The sequence below is a fragment of the Pimephales promelas genome, chromosome 25 (genome assembly GCF_988280905.1).
Source record: "Pimephales promelas chromosome 25, fPimPro1.hap1.1, whole genome shotgun sequence".
Lineage (NCBI taxonomy): Eukaryota > Metazoa > Chordata > Actinopteri > Cypriniformes > Leuciscidae > Pimephales > Pimephales promelas.
Genome location: NC_142793.1, coordinates 5752246 through 5772921, shown reverse-complemented (window position 1 = coordinate 5772921; position 20676 = coordinate 5752246). Strand labels below are relative to the sequence as shown.

Below are 20676 nucleotides of genomic sequence, written 5' to 3'. Positions count from 1 at the left end.
GTACAAGACGTGTGTAATTGATGACAGAATTTAAAGTTTTACCTTTCTCTGACTTTCTTAAAAAAAAAAGACTGTTTTTATATTTACTGTTATATAAGGTTATGACAGCAGTTATGTCAGCGCGTGTTCACAGTGTCAGAAATAAATTATTTCTATGATTTAAAGATATGTAAAGGCTAATGTAGAATTGAATGAAATCTCAATGATCAGCTGATCACTCTCCTTTTAAACCAGCTTCTCTTCTTCCCTGCTATTTTAAAACAAAATATGAACCAGTGAGTGTTTTGCCAAAACAATGAGTTTGTCAAATGAAATGTCAGTTGAATATTTAGGTTTTTAATAAAAAAAACGAAAACACAGATGAATCTACTAGCACTAGAGCCCTCTCTCTCTTTTTTTTTGACTGGCAGTGGAGAATGTTCAGCTCAGTCTGGTTCTACAGACCGAGAACAAAGGCTCGGTTGTAGCAGGAGGTGAGCTCAACGTCTGTCTGGACGGCCTGGTTGTTGATCTAGGATCTCTGCCCAATGGCAATGCTGCCTCAGACAGTAAGTCCTGTTCACAGACACACATGCACACTTCATAGAAAGCACTTGTAGAACACACAGCACACATGAACAAATGCACATTCATGAGTTTGCAAAGCCTTGGCTCTGACTCCACCTAAACTAAATGCAGGAATAGAGGAGGTTGTGGTGAGAGATGTTGGTATGGAAAGAGTTGAGTTTGACCAAGCGGATGCTCACAAGAGAGCTTTTCTCCTCCGTCTACTCAAAACTGACAAACAGAGCCCAGGAGGTCAGTGGGTCTATTGACCACTCACAAACCTAATCTGTTCAGACTCGCACACACTCATTTTTCAGTGGTTTTCACTCATGTGAGCACTCATGTGTCAGAGCACAAATTACAGAGTGAGTTAGACAGTGCACAGGTACTAAATTGAGTCTATTAGTGTAAAAAGACTGATATAGTGAGTTTATATTTACATTTATGCATTTGCCAGAACGTTTTATCCAAAGCAACTTAAGCTGCATTCAAGGTATACATTTACATTTGATCAGTTCTTTCTTTCCCTGGAATCGAACCCTTGACATTGGCGTAGCTAGCTGCTTGAGCTTCAGGAAAGCGAGTCTAGTTACTGATAACCATCTCTAGCTAGTAAAAAGATTCATGTGACTTACTCTTAACTACTCTGTGAAGAATAATGTGTGTGCTGCAATATATACAGCACAGGCACAGTCAGTCAACATACGTATAACAATTTAATGTTTATTTGAAGCCACAAGTAGAGAAGTACAGAGAATGTGCATTAAATGTTTCTAGAGTCGTCATTAAACAGTGAGATTCAAACTAGATTCATTTTCCTGGAGAGGTTGGTTGCGATTTCACCTTCAAAACATTCCCATTGCTAAACCCTCAGCCTTCCAATCATTTTTTTATGTCTAACTCTATATAACTACTGTTGGTTATTCAATAGCCTATTATTGCTTTTTAGCCAAATTTAAATAATAAAACATTTCTAAAGCAAAACATTTAGTTAAACAGCAGAATATATAAGCATTATTTTGAGCAGAAAATGTAATTAGGACATAACAGTTACAGCAAATGTGACAACCCCAACCTGAAAAGTGCTATACGGCAGCTGCTGTGAGAACTAACCCGCTCTGCCCTCTAATGCAGCCTTAACTAGTCTTACGTAGCAAGACCTTTGACTCACGACAGAAGGTCTGGACCTCTACATCATGTCTTTTCTTAGTGAGAAAATATAACAGGAACAGTATAGATCCCCAGCAGGGTGATATTACAGGTTTATCCAAATATATTATGAATAGTGTAACTGGCTGACTGAACATTATCTCTCTTATTACACAGCTAATCATCAAATAAGTAAATATGCCAGCATAAAATACTGATTTGAGTTATAAAATGATGTACTTGTGTATTATCTTTAAGCTTCCGTAAAAAGGAAACATAAAATGTGTACAACAATTGGCCTAGCAACAAACAATGTTACAGTAATATGAAAATTGGCATGAAATCAAAATGGTCCCAATTTATTTTGTCAATGTTATTGGTCGTTTATGCATTAATAATTCATGATACTTATTCAATGCTTCAATTCCAGAATTCAATAATCGATTATGATAACAAAAATGGGTAACACTTTACGGTAAGGGTACATGAATTATCATGAATTCATGTATAAGTTAATGCATGAATTATGCATTCATTCATGCATTAATATCTCATGAATCATCAGGAACTAACACAAGTTCAACGTTTTTCATTCATGACTTCATGAATGAACAACACCTTATTTAAAACATTAACTAAGACGAGCACATCATCATGAATTATGATTTATTACGCATGATCATGATGTTTTCTTTGTTCACAGTTATGCCACCTTTCAATAGCACATTGTTCATCAGTGTTTCAAAGGACCTAGTCACCACTTTAGTTAAGGGGCCACACACATGATGAAGTCATTGATGGATAATGCTTAGTTAATGATGACTTCTGTATTTGATTTACAGAATGTGTGTGCTATGAGCTGTGATTGGTCTATTACGGTGTCTGTCCAATAGTCAACATTAACTAAGCATTAATTTATTAATGACTTCATCATGTGTGTGGCCCCTTAACTAAAGTGGTGACTAGGTCACTGACCTAGACAAAGAACAAAGAAAACATCATGATCATGCGTAATAAATCATAATTCATGGTGATGTGCATATCTTAGTTAATGTTTTAATTGTTCATTCATGAAGTCATGAATGAAAAACGTTGAACTTGTGTTAGTTCCTGATGATTCATGAGAAATAATGCATGAAGGAATGCATAATTCATGCATTCATTTATACATGAATTCATGATAATTCATGTACCCTTACCGTAAAGTGTTACCCAAAAATGTCAATCTCAGATTACACTGGTATTCTTACAAAAGATATAGAGCATGCACAATTGTGGAGACTAAGTGTGCGTTCACATTTGGCAATGGTCGGTTTGAATAAAACAAACTCTGTTAGTGTGGTTCGTGTGAATAAGTGTGAACGCTACCATCTGTACCCTGGTCCATCAAATATGTTTCCTAAAAAGGAGAGATTGCACAAGCATAGCGTTTTTCTTCTGGCCATAGTCGTTCATTCGGTCCAGGCGTCAAAACTGCGTCTCCTCACAGCAGCCGTTTGTGTGTGTGACGGAGGGATTCCTGACACTGTTTTGACATTTTATAAGCTCTTCCCAAGTTCTCAGCTGGTCAAAATACCATATTTACCAATACCAATACCATATGTAGGCTACGAACATACAAGCACGTTTATCCCAGCACACAGCATTGTTCTGGATGTTCGGTAAGTTTCGTCTCAAAATAGGCATTAAAGTTATAAAAGCCGAGCAATCAGGTTGTAAGCGAATCCCTATGGCTTTAGATTTGGTATCTTTAGGTTCGTTGTTAAAAATGCCAATTTGAACACTTAGCGGACCAGGATTAAATGTTTTTTGTTTTTTTGGGCCAGACTAAATAAACAAAGCTAACAGAACTAAAAGTGTGAACACCCTAATGCACTTTAAATGACGACACTAAAAGCTGTGTTTGGTCTGACGATCCTTATCTCTCCAGTCGAGAGCCTGAGGACACAGATATCCCAGTGTTGTTCTGTCACGCAACGTTCTTTTGCAATTGTGTTTAACCCCTTAACTGTCACTGTCACCGTCCCGGTACCGGGACGCCTAACTTTACTTCACTATATTTCTATTAAATCCTAATCTAATTATGACAAATTATATATTGTTGGAAAGGTCTAAGACTTCTAAATAGATATTCTACCCCTGTTTTGTGTTAAAAATTATGTAGGAAGAGTAATTGATGAATTTATGACAAGAGTGCACCTCAAAAAAATCTGCATCATAACAGGAGTTTTGACCTTTGTCACAAAAAGTTGATGAACCCACTTTTAATCATTGAAACTTCTGTTTTTATGCTAAAAGTTCATAATAAACATATAATCTAGTATTTTTCAATAAAAAAAAAAATTATAGTACAATATTATCCTCTAAAAATGATAATATTTATATTTATTATCCTCTAAAATATAATATTATTTTTTATCGCCTTTTTTATTATATCACATATTTTAGTAGTTATCATAAATTAGGTATCATTTGAACGTTTATAAACTCAGAATTCTTCGTGTGAAAACTGTTTTATAATTGAAAGTTGCTTTACCATAGAAATGGTACTTATTTTATCAAGCTCCTCCCCTTTTGGGCATCATTATATTTCATAATTTATGATCAAAACCTTTTCTAATCTTGACAAAACTGATATTGTCAGAAAGGTCAGAGTCTCAAGGTTCCAAATTTTGTGACAGAATTGATATTTGGACAGAAATGTATCAGAATGTATACAACTAAATTCAATGGAATTTAAAGGCACCTGGTGGCTATTTTTGGTACTACGCCTAAACAAAATCTCATGGGAACTTCAATTTTTGTGATATCAACTTCAAATTTGGAACATAACTTGATAAGATGTATGGCTTTGATTTTATAGAAATTTTAGAGTAAAAAATATTTTATAAAATATATATTTTATATAAAATAAAAAATATATAGTACAGTATATTTAATTTACTGTAAATTTAAACTTCCATAACTTTTTCATACTTTCATTTTTTGAAGTGTTTTCACTTCAGCAATATTCTGCTGAGTGTTTTCTTTAAAACAAGACCAAACTTGGGTATATATTCCAAAGCATTCTTAAATTACAACCATTTAAGTTTGAATAGTGCATTTTAACCCCCATTCTCAAAAAGGGGGGTGACTAAAATAACATTTGAATAATTTTATATCTTTTATATCTTTAATTAATTTTAATTTATTTATTTAGTTAAAAGGGACAATGCATATTGATAAACATTTCAGTAATGTAAATATGCCAGAATTAGCCCCAGGGCTACTTTCCATCTGCAAAGTATTTCTATTATGTGGTAATCATTCTATAAAACCATTGCTGCACTCCTCTGCCTTAAAGCATTCTTCTGCCATGACTATATTCAGAATATAGCATAGCCTTTTGTGTCACATTGCTTAATTATACCATGGTCTGACTGTATACTCAAATTCTGATTGGCTGGAAGGCATTCATTTAAACGATTTAATGCACATGTAGTTCAAGTCAATTTATTCACCATTCTATATTAATACACTGCTTTCATACACAGAAACCTTCAGGACGTTTGTTGCATCGTTTGTTATTAAAATAGCTTTATCCCTACATTATGTTTCTCAGCAATGAGGGAGTAACATCAATTAAACTTGCAGCTCATTGTTAGAAAGAGACTCTCTGCTCTGACACTGGTAATTCGCACACACCTCTCATCTTTGTCTCACTCTCTTTCTCTCTTGTTACTTCATTAAAATAAAATCTATAATTCATACATTACTACCTTATCTCTGTTTAAAGTGGGCAGATTACTTGGCCTAAAGAAGCTTTACCTGCTAATTTTTTTACCCTTCCAGTCAAACATCAATATCAGCTTTAACTTGTCAATGCTGGAAAATGACTTGTATAAGCGTGATAATCCATGGCTAGCCGTACATAAACGATTTTAATGTCAAGTGGTTGCCTCCACGTCATTCAATTGTTACACATCTATTCGTGGATTGTCCCTTACTTAAAACATATTTTACAATGTGCGATTCTGATTGGCTTACAGATGTTTCATTTTTCAAGTAGTTCCAACCATTACAGTTCCATATCACCAAATTATGTTTGTTAAAAAACTACCACAGCAAAAGTCACAAACAATTGGATAATATTCTGTCAAAGCACGTTGTCTCTCCCACACTTGCACACACACATTCACAGAAAGATTTTTCTCAGCGCTGCCTCATGATTTCATCAGTAAAATGTTTTTGCTACTGAAAAGCAAAGGACATTTCTTAGTAGTGACTTGAGTTGGTAGTGTTGATATTTTTAAAGTAGGCATTAGTATAGGCATAGCAGTGCATGATTTTTCAGTAATTTAACAGCCTTTTGTTATATTCCATGCATAAACACACAGTGACCTCCATTAATATCAGCGCCCTTTGTAAATATGAGTCAATTCTTGGCTATTCATCCTCTTGGTTTCTCATTTAAAAATATTCACAAGAATCCAGCCTTAAATTAAGAACATTTGTTTTCTTTCGATTATTTTACTTTGTCATAAAATATTTTTTTTTTCTCAAACAAGCCCGTTTACATCATAAGTTAAATATGCACAATATACGGATTTCTGTCATGAGAATTATATGATGTGATCAAATGGTGTCCTGAACATATCAGTGAATGTGAGTCCTCCTGTGTCAGTGAAGTTGATTCAGTAACTTTGACTTTGCAACACTACAGCAGTGCTTGAGTCAAAAACATTCAGCAGATGAAAAACCAGAAGCAGGATATGAGTGGATCTGTTGTCTGCAGTCACTAACAGTAAAGTTCAGTGCATATTTATTTCACAGAGCAGCAAAGGCTGTGTAGATCCAACTTTTTTGAAAAATCCTGTAGTACTGGGGACCTAGATAACACAAAACCAGATCAATTACTATTAATACCATTTGTGTTTCATAAATACAGCAGGTTTATGGTGAAAAAAGTTCAATCATCGACTCAAACAAGAAACCATTTTGGTTAGATTAAGACTTAAAGATTTAATTCATCCAAAAAATGTAATTCTGTAATTCTGTCATTAATTATTCACCCTCATGTTTTGCTCATCTTCGGAACACTTAAAGGAATAGTTCACCCAAAAATGAAAATTGTTGAATTGAAAATTCCACCCAGGTCAGACTTTCCTTCATCTTCGGGAGACAAATGAAGATATTGTTGATTAAATCTGAGAGCTGGATCACTACTCCATAGCCTTTTAAGGGATTGAAACTTGGCGGCCAAGAAAAGTTATTAAAGACATTGTTAAAATAGTCAGAGTGACTACAGTGGCTCAACCTTAAGTTTATCAAGTGACGAGAATACTAACAAACTACATATTAACAATATTAAAATCATCAATTCATTTTCTACAATGTGGGCCTGAGCAAGTTAACAGTGTAACCGTGGAACTGATCGTGGAAATGGGAATTTTCAAAAATTGTGTCATGTTCTTATAGCCCTTGTTTCATTTCTGCACATTGTTACTGTATTCTTTGGTCTTTTCTATTGTGATTTTTATACACCAGTTAAAAAACAGGAAGTCATGGCTGACCACTAAAGTATTCCTAATCACTCAAGTAACCTCAGTGTACAAAATGAATGGCAAAGTGACCAGTTCGATTTTTTTTTATTTTTTTTTTTATTCATGACGCAAATTTTTTTTGGCATGTTAACCAATGAGTGCATTCACACCGGGAGCAGGAGCGGCACATGAGCAGCAGTGAAGCGTGGGTCTATTTTTAATGCGCTGCTCATGCTTAATTAAGGTAAAAGCACACTTTGGAAGAAAAAAATAAATAAACATGATTTCACACAAAAAGTGCCAAAATGCACAGAACAAGCATGTCTAGTGTGTTTCAAGAACCGGAGTATTTCAGAAAAGAACCTCCCCATCTTAACAAACTTTCAAGACCATCAAGTTTATAAATGAACAACTTCTAAAAACAAATTTAGAGTTTGTTAAGAAATGCTCCCTTATATGTGTCCTTGGAGCCGCTGCTGTGACGCTGCAAAAACGCTTCCAGTGTGAATACACCTGTGCACATTCAGCTGCAGTGACGGTGTAGTTACGTTGACGGTGTAGTTGCGCTGACGAAGGAGTTAAGTTGATGGTGTGGATACACTGACTGTGTAGTTACGCTGACGGCCCTTGAACAGCGGCGTCAGCATATCTACATCGACTACCACTGAAATTTCACACTGGAAGCGTTTGTACAGTGTCACAATTTTAAATAGCACTTTGGCACAGATAAGTGTATGATAGCTGTACAGGTAAAAGATGGAAAGCCTCACACTTGTGTGTGAACTGTGTATGTCCATAGTACATTTACTGTAAAAGGTTTTACTGCAGGTTTTAAGACATTTAATGGATCTCATGTTTGAAAGTGGCTATTGTTATTAATGGAGAGAAAACAATGAGCTGCAAAACTATATGACCAATATTGATTAACTTAAAGGACAACTCCGGCGCAAAATGAACCTTTGGTCTAATTACACATTGTTACCTATTCAACCGTTATCTGAGATTTGTTTTCATGATTGCGAATGTAAATAGTTTTATCTCTAAAAACAGTTTAGCCTATAACGCTAGTATAACGGTAGTATATAGGGCATAGAGTAATGACAAATAAAAATCACTTGTTATTACCACTAACAAGGCTCAAAATAGCCCCACACAAACACGGTAGCATAATAAGGGTCCCTAAATTCAAACCGAAGCATTGAGAACTTTGTCAGTGTCCAAATAGTTTAATAAGAAGATATTTTATACACACCGTCAACTTCGCGACTACAGGAAGAAGCCATCTTTGAAAAATAGTCTCTACCAGTCGATCTACGAACGCCGATCCATGTGCGCTGGTGAGATGTGAATAAGGTGATAAGGTGAGCGCGAACAGTAGGCTACATGTACATATTGAAGAGAAGAAAACAATTCGTGTTTGTGTTTCTTCCGGAAACAATGGACTATATGAGATTCTGCACAGTTCAGCGCACTTGGATCGGCGTTCGTAGGTCGACTGGTAGAGACTATTTTTCAAAGATGGCTTCTTCCTGTATTCACGAAGTTGACTGTGTGTATAAAATATCTTCTTATTAAACTGTATGGACACTGACAAAGTTCTCAATGCTTCGGTTTGAATGTAGGGACCCTTATTATCCTATCGTGTTAGTGTGGGGCTATTTTGAGCCTTGTTAGTGGTAATAACAAGTGATTTTTATTTGTCATTACTCTATGCTCTATGTTTTTAGAGATAAAACTATATACATTCAGCAATCATGAAAACAAATCTCAGATAACGGTTGAATAGGTAACAATGTGTAATTAGACCAAAGGTTCATTTTGCGCCGGAGTTGTCCTTTAAGATTTAATCAGAATAATTGATGAGCAAACAATTGTCAATCCTATCTTTTGGCAATATGACATCATGACTTTTGTGTAAACACACACGCCACTGAAGTTATCTATAATACGTATTTTGAGCTATCCGCGTGTATGTCTACGCCGTTAAATGTCCGAGTGATTCTGCGTGTATGTACAAAGCAAAATAAACATCTGGGGAGCGATATTTTTTTTTCCTAGGATGGTAGGGGAAGACTCATAAATGGTATAAACCCCAGTGACGGGTAGGTTTAGGGACGGGGTTGAGGTTAGTCATATATTTATATATACATTAATGTAACGTTAAGTCAACGGCGTTCATAAACACACTGAAAAGCGATTATGTGTGTCGATAGCACGCCAAAAATGGAAATACGAATTTGCGTGTCATACACGCGCCATTTAATGAGATCAGTCTGCTTTTGGGCAGGTTTACTAAACAGCAATCCCATAAAAACTCAGATGGGAGTGTGAAGTTCTGCAGGTAATCTACTGACAGAAAGTGGGTTGAAAAAAAAAAAAATGTGTTGAATTATGGCACAAATACCAGTTAATAGACTATCATGATTTATTTAAAGGTGCCATCTGGCATATAAAATCAAATCATATTCCATATTCCATAACAGATGGGGGCAGTATACCTCCAGAAAATGAGTTGTGCCGTGGCCGCGCGCACTCTCACGTCTTCAAACAACACAAGCGAGCGCTGTTTTGCTCTCTTTCTCGCGCATATTATTCAAATCATTTGACACGATAGTGAATGGTTGGAAGACCGCAGTTTCACGTGGAGCATTTGGAGATTTTTAGAGATCAGAGACTCAATGAACTAGCCTGGCTGCGCCCTCCTACGCACTTCCGCTCAATTTCATTTTACTTCTGTACTACGTCTGGGATCGCTCCATATCCTTAGGTTTTCAGAAATCAATTTTTTTGTAGGACCAATCAGCGAATAGAGGGAGTGGCTGAGAAAGATGACGCTGATGTAAGCGCGTCAGTTTCAATTCAGTAATGGCAGCGGAGAAAGACGTGAGAAAAGCCATTCGGTCCGTTGTTGGAAAAGAAACTGCCGAATTTACAGAATTTAAAGCCGGATTGTTATCGTCTCACCTCTTGTTGCACAACTGAGGACCAAGTGAAGGAGGCAGAAAGTTTGGAAGTTTGTGCTGGGCAGTTCGTGCACGATGACCGTGACATTTTGGACGGACGGTTTAGCCTGGTGTTCGCGGTGTTCGGAAGCCCCGAGTCCTGGCTGCTAAACTATGGTTGAAGATCCGCTCAGGAGTCGTGTCAGTCGCTCATATTCCCAACTGTAAATTTACTGAATTCTTGTGATGAATAGAACATTTTGAGCCCCTTTGTGCACTCGTTCAGGAGGTTGGTGTGTCAGTTTTACATGTTGTAAATCATACAAATTGGTTGTGATTTAAAAAAAATAATAATTGTCATAAATAAAAATGTGAAAAACCATACTTTGAAGATATTTGATTTTCAGTTTTAGATGGCGATGGTTGATTTGTTTTACTAAAAAAAATAAATGCCACATAAAAATGTACAAACACATACTTTGAAGACCATAATTAAGGTAATTAAGAAACAATAAGACGTAATATGAAAAATTGTTGTTTATTACACATCTGCAGATAGAGACAGACTGATCATTCACTGTAGCTGCTACAGCATTTGCGGCAGATCAGAAACGACCACAGCGGCGTATTTGTAATGATTAGACACAGCTTCCACCGTTGAATGAATATATCACTGTCCTTCGTGTCAAATATACATTTCGAATTAATAATTGTTCCTAGATTAACTAAGCCTGCGGCGCTCGTTGACTGAAATCCTATTGTAAACATAATCCTCTGATCATTCGGACTTGTTGTTTCCAGCCATTTCGCCGCGTGACATACGTCACTCACGACACCCCGTTAGCGATTGGCTATGGCAGATCGTGAGTGACTTTGGGCAGATCCAATAGATTTGAACTTTAATAGTGAACCCGCCTACAAGGAAGGAAACGTTTTTCAATGGAGCGGTTCCAGACTCTATGTGGAAATGAAATGAACTAGAGTCTGGTTGAACCAGGCTTTCAATGAACAACATCTCAACACTAAATGATGAAGACCGTCTCATAGACGCCTGTCTCAAAAACAAGCTGGTGCATTTCGACGATATGGGAAAATAAAAGCCTGGGGTATTATTTTAAGTTTACGGTATTCGTTTTGTTCATATTACACTTTTATTGTTAGTTTGAATTAATTTGACAGACAGCATTCGCAGATGTTGATCAACCTAGCGCCATTCAGAGCTGCCAACTCTCACGAATTCACCGTTAGACCCACGCAATTGACACTTAGCAGGCAGGTTAGTTAAGCTCTCAGATTCTGTCAATTTTATTACTCAATTCAAACAATAAACACCGTTTTGGCGCTTGTACATGTTACACCACAGATCTCTAGCGCACGTGAACCGATCATCTCTACTAGCTAATGGAAAAAGAACATGAACACTGTTGAAATATACAGTGTGCTACAACTTACCAAAATGTATTCCTCATGCATAATGTCGACCAATCATTTTTTGAACTCTTCCCTGAACTGAAATGTAGTAGTGGGCTGTATTTTCCACACGACTGACATCAGGTTCAAGTACACACAAGCCGTGCGAGTTACTCGTCTTTTGCAGTTTGGCTGGTGGTTATGTTGCCTGCCCGCATACCGCCTCCCATGGCCGAAACTGGTATTACGACACCTGCCTGGCCGGGGCTAGTAATTTAGCATGTTAAATTAGGTTTATATCTCAGCAGCACTATAACTTGTCAGTTTTTTAATGACATTATTGCACTTATTACTTCTCATTCTTTTGATGCATGTAGCTCATTTTTTGGATATTTTTACCTTAATTATTACATATGGCACCTTTAAAAAAAAATTTGCGTCTGAAAGGGTACTAAGGTCAACTGCAAAAATAACTTTGTCCTTGCCTTTTCAGCGCTAATTGTTCACTTAGTAGTCCTTGGTAAATCCTGTCAGACAAGGTGAATTTCCAAGACCCTTCTGATGGTACATCGACTTACAGTAGGTTAAATGACACTTGCCATAGCCTGACGTGGTCTGTATAGCTTTTACTCGCACTATGTAACTTCGGGTTTCAAGATAGTTACCGTAGCACAGAAAGAACTACAAAATTCGACTGCTTTACAGCATATGTCATACTCTATGTCAAGACATTCTCTTTCAGTTACTTGTTGTGCATGTACACACACACACAGACAGACACACACACTCACGCTTGGTTCACTTTATTACTGAGGACATTGCATAGACTTCCATTGATTTTTATATCAAGTCAAGTCCTCTTTATTTATATAGCGCTTTATTCAATACAGATCGTTTCAAAGCAGTGATAGCAGGAAAATGTTGCAAACAGAGTTAATGTTGGTTCTAAAAGTAGAGTGTCGTTGTTCATCAGTCAGTTCAGTGTTAATTCAGTTCTGTCATCAATTATTAAATTAGTTCATTTCATCTATAAAGCAGTTCTGCAGAGAACAATGATCTCGTCATCCAGCTCAGTTCAGTTCTCATCTAAGGGGCCTGGGGCCGTTTACACCTGGCCACTTCATGCGTTTTCTGTGATCGGATAGCTATCCGATCGCGAAAAGACCAGGTGTAAATGCCCCCCGAAACGCATTTGAGACTGATTTGAATCCGATCGCTCAAACCACATTGGGAGGTGGTCTGGGCCGCATTCCAGACAAAACTGGACATGTGCAAATGCATCTGGTTGTTGAAACCACATATTTAAATTTTACTACTCCCAAAAATGATAATCAATAAACGTGTGAGAGCGTGTTATAAATAGGCTATGTTACTTTAGTCAGATATGACAATGCTACTGCGACACGCATCACCTCAGATGAGCAGCTGAGTGCCTATTCATCAAGCCAACGCGCCGCAATCTATCGCAAATCAAAGTGAAAGTAAGTCGCAGACGCTTAACACTACAATCTTCATTCAAAGTAAAGAAATGAAATGATCTTACCAGTTGTTGCCGCTCTCTCTTATTGCTGTCTTTGCTGATTTTGAAATTAGCCGATGATCAATAAAATTCGGCTTATATCTGTTCCTTTCGGTGACGTGCACTTTACTAAATCTGCATATAGCGCGGGAATTGAAGATCGGATTTATGTCCGTTTAGCAAAAACACATTTATGTGACCAGGTGTAAATGGAATCGTTTTGATAAATCAGATAGCTATCCGATCTGAGAAAACGCATGAAGTGGCCAGGGGCCTCATGTATAAAAGTTTGCGTAGATTTCTTCCTTAAAGTGTGCGTACGCACATAAGGCAGAATTTGCGTACGCACCAAAGTTTTCAGATTTATAAAACCGTACGTACGCCAGAACCTGCGCAAAATTCACTTTATAAATCCCAGTCAGCGGAAGAATGCGTGCACGTGCGTCTTCTCACCGAAATAACCATATATGGAGATTACAACGCCTAGTTTTACTATGCATATCCTCATCCGCATATCATTTGCATATGATTATTCATCCACGTGATACCATGAAACGTGATACCATGAAACATGTGCCGTCACATTATTACAAACATATATATTTTTAGTAGCCTATCCTTGCCTTGTTTTTGAATAAATACATCAAATAGTGTTAAATACATTTCAGAGAAAGATTTTCTCAATCTTTTCCACTGGCCAAATATAGTATTTTTAATTGATTTATATTTGGAAACAGATAGATCTTGTTGTGCATTATTTGCACGAAACCTTTTTTCAGACAATCTGCTATTAGCTATCAGTTAAAACATTTAAACACAGCATGCCAGAGGAAAAATGTTCAAAAGCATTGCATCTACAACAAATAGATCTGTTTCTATTTATTTGTGACGCTGTGCGGAGAAACAGAGCTGAGGCTGGGTCCAAACGCAGTGTAGCTTTATTATCAAACTTGAAACAAGACACAAGACTAGAAGCAGGACTCGAGAATCATGAAAGCACCAACGTAACACACATAAATTCAAACAACCAACAAAGACAGGGCAGAAACACAGGGCTTAAATAATCAAGGACAAACGAGCTAGACAAGATAACAAGGGGGCGTGAGAAATGAGAAACACCTGGGATAAATAATAGACGGGCAATAACTAATAACGAAAACACACAAAACCACTTCGTGACATTATTGAATAAAGCCTACATTTTTTGCAACTTCTCAGTAATGATTTCATGTAGGCTAGTTTAAGTGTTTAACTCCATTAATGAGAATGGCATTGTCACGGTGCGGGTTCAGGCAGAAGAACGGGCAGAGTTCAGAATCACGAATAACATTGATTTATTACATAAATCCAGACAGGAAGACGGGAATACTCCGTAACATTAAACATCGACCGACAAAGACTGACTAAAACAGAGGGAACTAAATACACTGAAGAATCAAACATAATGAGGTGAAGACAGGTGAAACAGATGAACAGGATGCTGAACGGGAGGCTGATGAGGGAGTGAGTTCAGGTGTGGAGACAAGAGGATCCTGGGAAGTGTAGTGCTGGAGACGCAGACAGGATGGTGCAGACGAAGACTGTGACAGAACTCCCCCCTCCCGGGAGGCGTGACCTCACGCCGCATAACAGAGGAAGGAGGGGGGACGAACTGGGGGCTGGGCGGGGCGTGGCCAGGGCGGAGCAGGCTGAGGGCGTGGCCAGGGCGGAGCAGGCTGAGGGCGTGGCCAGGGCGGAGCAGGCTGAGGGCGTCCCCAGGGCGGAGCAGGCTGAGGGCGTCCCCAGGGCAAAGCAGGCTGAGGGCGTGGCCAGGGCGGAGCAGGCTGAGGGCGTGGCCAGGGTGGAGCAGGCTGAGGGCGAGACCAGGGCGGAGCAGGCTGAGGGTGAGACCAGGGCGGAGCAGGCTGAGGGCGAGACCAGGGCGGAGCATGATGAGGGCGAGACCAGGGCGGAGCATGATGAGGGCGAGACCAGGGCGGAGCAGCTGGAGGGAGGACCCCTGGTGGAGCCGATGGTAGTGGGGCTGGCAACACCAGGGGGCCGACTGACAGGGGCGGAGCGGATGGGAGAGGAGACCAGGGTGTAGCTGAGGGACCGACGATGATGGGTGCTGAGGAGGGACCGAGGGAGCAAGGGGACACCGCAGGCTCTGGTGACCGAAGTGCTGACAGGGGCACAGAGGGACACGGTGAGGTCAGAGTGCGTGAGGGCTGACGGGTGACTGGAGGGAGTGAGGAGTCCAACTGAACCGGGGGGGTGACATGACGGGGCGGAGCCAAGGGAAGGAAGTCCAAAGGTGAAGGGAGGATGACGAGGGAGTGCAGGGAGTTCGGAGGGACGAGGGAGCCTGGCCGAGCTGGTGGACTGTGGGACCATGGAGGAGCTGAGGGAGGTAGCAGCCACGGGGGATCCGATGGGACCGGGGGCCGAGGAAGTGTCCAGATAGAGGAGGTGTGAAGCGAAGGCCGGGGATCCAACGACCCAGCTGGGTCAGGGGAGCTGGCAGACGGAGGGGCTGACGGATGCATGACGGGAGGAGGTGGGAGAGGGAGGCTGGGTGGGATCCTGGTCTCGGGCTCTGGCTCTGGTTGGACGGTCTCGGGCTCTGGCTCTGGCTGGACGGTCTCGGGCTCTGGCTCTGGCTGGACGGTCTCGGGCTCTGGCTCTGGCTGGACGGTCTCGGGCTCGGGCTCTGGCTGGACGGTCTCGGGCTCTGGCTCTGGCTGGACGGTCTCGGGCTCTGGCTCTGGCTCTGGCTGGACGGTCTCGGGCTCTGGCTCTGGCTGGACGGTCTCGGGCTCTGGCTCTGGCTGGACGGTCTCGGGCTCTGGCTGGACGGTCTCGGGCTGGACGGTCCCTGGCGTTGGAGTGGGGCTGGTGCCGTCGTCCACGGTGAAAGAAGATCCACATGACACCAGCACCCACTCCACATAGGCCGCGAAGTTCCCTCGAGGCCCCTCTCCGGGCAGGCGTGCCTGGGTTTCAGCGTTTAGGCCTGCCCGGAAGAACACACAGAGGCTGGTATCATCATAGTGAACGTGAGGTATCAAGTCCAAATACCTTTGTGTGTGGGCCTCGAGGGATTGATCCTCCTGCTCCAGGAGGAGAAGTTGCACTGCTGCAAAATCCATTATTTGGCGGTCGGTCGATCTGTCACGGTGCGGGTTCAGGCAGAAGAACGGGCAGAGTTCAGAATCACGAATAACATTGATTTATTACATAAATCCAGACAGGAAGACGGGAATACTCCGTAACATTAAACATCGACCGACCAAGACTGACTAAAACAGAGGGAACTAAATACACTGAAGAATCAAACATAATGAGGTGAAGACAGGTGAAACAGATGAACAGGACGCTGAACGGGAGGCTGATGAGGGAGTGAGTTCAGGTGTGGAGACAAGAGGATCCTGGGAAGTGTAGTGCTGGAGACGCAGACAGGATGATGCAGACGAAGACTGTGACAGGCATATTTCATCTAAATGTTTATATCAGAAGTAAAACATAGTTTAAATCGTTCTTTTATTTATTTAAACTGTTATTGTGAACATGCACTGTATTTATGATTAGGAATCATAATGAAGATTTACGGTTTTACTTCATCTGCCGTTAGATTATAGGCTATAGCCGTGCGTCAGATTCACTAAACGGCCCAACGCGCTCATGGCGCGGGATGGATGTTTGCTTCAAGTGATGATAGGTTTGTGAAATTATATTTCTGTAGATGTATAATATTCTTTAGATTCTCTGTCTAATAGGGACCAAAAATACATTTAACTCCAGCTCACCATCGGTGTCGCCAAAACACATAGCCCACTCTTCTAAAAGAGTGCGTACGCACGGTCAAGAGCATCCTTACGGTGCGCACTTATTTACGCCAGGTTTATTTTTTATAAATCCCGACATGTGCGTGGAAAAATGCGTACGCATATTTCTATGCTCATTTTGTGCGTACGCAACGTTTATACATCAGGCCCCAGGTGTAAACAGCCCCTAAATGTCAGTGCAGTCAAATCAATAATATTGTTGAATATTTACAAACTATCACTGCGTGATTATGATTCTGGCTGCATCACTAGTCCGAAATCATATTGTGGATCAGTAGATTGTCTACCGTCCTATCCTGGACCCAGAAGCTCTATTGCAGGTGGGGCATATGTACAGTATGTGATGGTGGTGGTAACAGTGGCAGCTATAGCTGCATTTCTGCTGGTTTGGTTCTGCTGTCTTCTGGTTGTCCTCAGCGTATGAGCCCTATCTCTACACAGCTGTCTCCAGATGGTACGGTCAGCTGCATGATGTAACTGGCCATGTGGCATGTTGAAATGGGGCATCCTTATCACATGCCCCCATACCGCTGTTGTTGGTGCTGGCTAATCATGGCCTCAATACTTCTGCAGTTGGTATCCAGAACGCGCTGAAGGCAGCTTATGTTGAAGTGCTCTAAGGACTTGACGTGACGGCTGTAGTTTACCCACGCTTCACAGCTATAGAGGAGGCACAGACCGCTTGGTATACGGCGACCTTTGTGAAGGGATGAAGGTTCATATTATGAAAGACTCTACACCGAAGTCTCCAAAAGGCAGCTGATGCCTGTTTAATTCGGCTCTCGATTTCATTGTCGATGCTGCTGTCCTCAGAGAGAAAACTCCCCAGAAATTTGAAAGATGGCACTACTGACAACTGTTCATCTCCAACAGTGAAGGCAGGTAATGTGGGTGGGACATTGATACTCCATTGGCAGACCACTTCTATCTCATCCCCATCCTTCTTTATGCCCTCACTGCCACAGCAAGGACAGTTTGAAGATCCTCCGGAGTATGGGCCACAAAAGCACAGTCGCCTGCATACTGCACCTCCAGGACCTGCTCTCTACAGATTTTTGTGGTTGCGTGTAGCCTCCTAATATTACAGACGTTGCCATCTAATCTGAAGTCCACTGACACACCACTGCTGTTTTCAGTCTCATTGTGGAGAAGCTTGGTGACACACTGGAGGGAGATGTTAAAGAGCACTGATACTAGCACAGACCCCTGCCTCACCCCTGTGCGTACAAGGTAGGGCTCGGACTCTTGTCCGCCTATAATCACCCGAGCAGTTTCCCATCATGGAATTGGTGGAGGATGTTAACAAACTTATTGGGACACCCAAACCTCAGGAGGACATCCCATAAGAGTTCTCTTTGCCCAGTGTCGAATACTTTCGAGGGATCGACAAAGGCCATACACGTCCTGATGTTGCTCCCGGCATTTTTCCTGGCACAGCTGGGCTGTGAAGATCTTGTCAATCTACTGTTCTTTCTATGCCCACACTGTGATTCTGGCAGCATTAACATCACTGGTGTGATGTTGCACACAAGTGATGTTGTTAATAAGTCTCTGAAGCAGCACCTTGGCCAAGACCTTACCACCAACAGAAAGGAGTGATATGCACCTACTTTTTCTACAGACGGTCTTGTCACCCTTGTTCTTACAGATGACTAAAATGTTTGCATCTCTCCATTGCTGTGGGATGTTCTCATCAGTCCAGGCCTTGGTATTGTACTGGTATAGGGTACCCTCCCTCCTTCAGTAGCTCAGTAGGGATGTTATCAGCTCCAGGTGACTTGTTCTTAAAGGGTTAGTTCACCCAAAAATGAAAATTAAGTCATTAATTACTCACCCCCATGCTGTTCCAACCCCGTAAGACCTTCGTTCATCTTCGGGACACAAATAAAGATATTTTTGATTGAATCTGAGAGCTGGATCACTCTTCCATAGGCTTCCTAAGGGACTGGCTCTTGACGGTCCATAAAGTCATTAAAGAAAAGGTTTAAATATTCCATGTGCCTACAGCGGCTCAATTATAAGTTTATCAAGCGACGAGACTACTTTTTGTGCGAAAAAAACATAAATAACGACTTTATTCCACTATTCCATTACTTCCTTATGGGCGCATGCGCGAGAACTGAGACGAGGACGTTCTCATTCGTCTACTTCTTGTTACCGGATGCTCACCGCTTAGGAGTTTTACCGCCACCTACCGTATAAAATGATGATCCATATATAAGGCGCTCCGGATTATAAGGAACACTGTCGTTTTTTGAGAAGATTAAAGGCTTTTAAGTGCACCTTATAGTGCGGAAAATACGCTAATTGAAAAGCGTATGTACAGCGCGCATCTTCCTCTGCTTGTAAACAGAAAGTTTTGCGCTTCCAGCTATATCAGCACATCATCTTATACGGTAGGGGGCGGTAAAACTCCTAAGCGGTGAGCAGCCGGTAACAAGAAGTAGACGAATGAGGACGTCCTCGTCTCAGTTCTCGCGCATGCGCCCATAAGGAAGCAATGGAATAGTGGAATAAAGTCGTTATTTATGTTTTTTTCGCACAAAAAGTAGTCTCGTCGCTTGATAAACTTATAATTGAGCCGCTGTAGGCACATGGAATATTTAAACCTTTTCTTTAACGACTTTATGGGCCGTCAAGAGCCAGTCCCTTAGGCAGTCTATGGAAGAGTGATCCAGCCCTCAGATTCAATCAAAAATATCTTTATTTGTGTTCCGAAGATGAACGAAGGTCTTACGGGGTTGGTACAGCATGGGGGTGAGTAATTAATGACTTAATTTTCATTTTTGGGTGAACTAACCCTTTAAGGAAACGGACATGATAGAACCTCCTAGAAGGTTGATGGTAGACTTACGTGTTGATGGTAGACTCGTGTCCTAACTACACGCGACGCGGCGCCGCGACACACGATAAAAGGTATCTTTTCCATGTTAATCAGAGTTTTTGTCCTAACCAGACGCGACGGCGACACGCGAAGTTTCTAATTTAGAAACGGTTCCTATTTCTGCGACGTCGCGGCTGACAGAATGAAGAAATTACACTGGTTATGAGGGTACACATTATTTATTTTTATTTAAAAATAGCTCACTGTGCCACAAGTGATAACGGATAATTTACCTCAGATTTTGAAAGCATATAATATAGCGTTCAAAATGAATTCTATGCAAATATACAACTGTACTTCATAACAAAATTAGTCAATGAGTATATTTTATTAATGTTTTGGGTTTTATAATGTTATTTCTTGATTTGATTATGTCCTTACCCATTTCCAATGCGAGTGCGGGCCAACAGTGCGCTTTCACAGAGAGACTCTCACGCTGTTCTGAATGTGTGGCGTCTCACAGTCGCGTCGCGTCTAGTGTGGACAGACACACTTGCTGTCGCTAGAATTTTATCGCGTTGCGTGTAGTTAGGACACGGTGTTAGATCGTGGATGGGATGAAGTTCAGGCAATTCGTCCAGGATGGTGGGGTCTGCATCAGAGTCTTGATTAAGCAGGGTTGTCTAAATGGTCAGGCCACCTCAATAGGATACTATTCTGGTCCTTCAGAAGGGTTTGACCATCAGCCACACACACACTTAATAAAATGACAGTTTGACTTATATTATTATAGTATTAGTCTTTTCACAACCAAAACAACAACTGGCTTTGTGATCTGATCTCAAATCCTTGTTTAAGCCAAGCACAGTGTAACGATCTGGAGTGTGTTCTTTCAGTGTGCAAATTTCTATTTGACCTTCAACAGTGGATAAAGGTT

The 20676-nt window shown here is 40.7% G+C and overlaps 1 protein-coding gene across 2 annotated transcripts in view; it reads left to right on the top strand.

Annotated features, from left to right (window-relative positions):
• The window catches only part of wwp2 (WW domain containing E3 ubiquitin protein ligase 2), a 112397-nt gene that overhangs the window by 9250 nt on the left and 82471 nt on the right, over positions 1 to 20676 (top strand). For both annotated transcript variants that reach the window (XM_039656675.2, XM_039656674.2), the window contains exon 5: positions 411 to 548. In XM_039656675.2, the coding sequence (XP_039512609.2) occupies positions 411 to 548 (138 nt within the window). The remainder of the gene's footprint in view (positions 1 to 410; positions 549 to 20676) is intronic.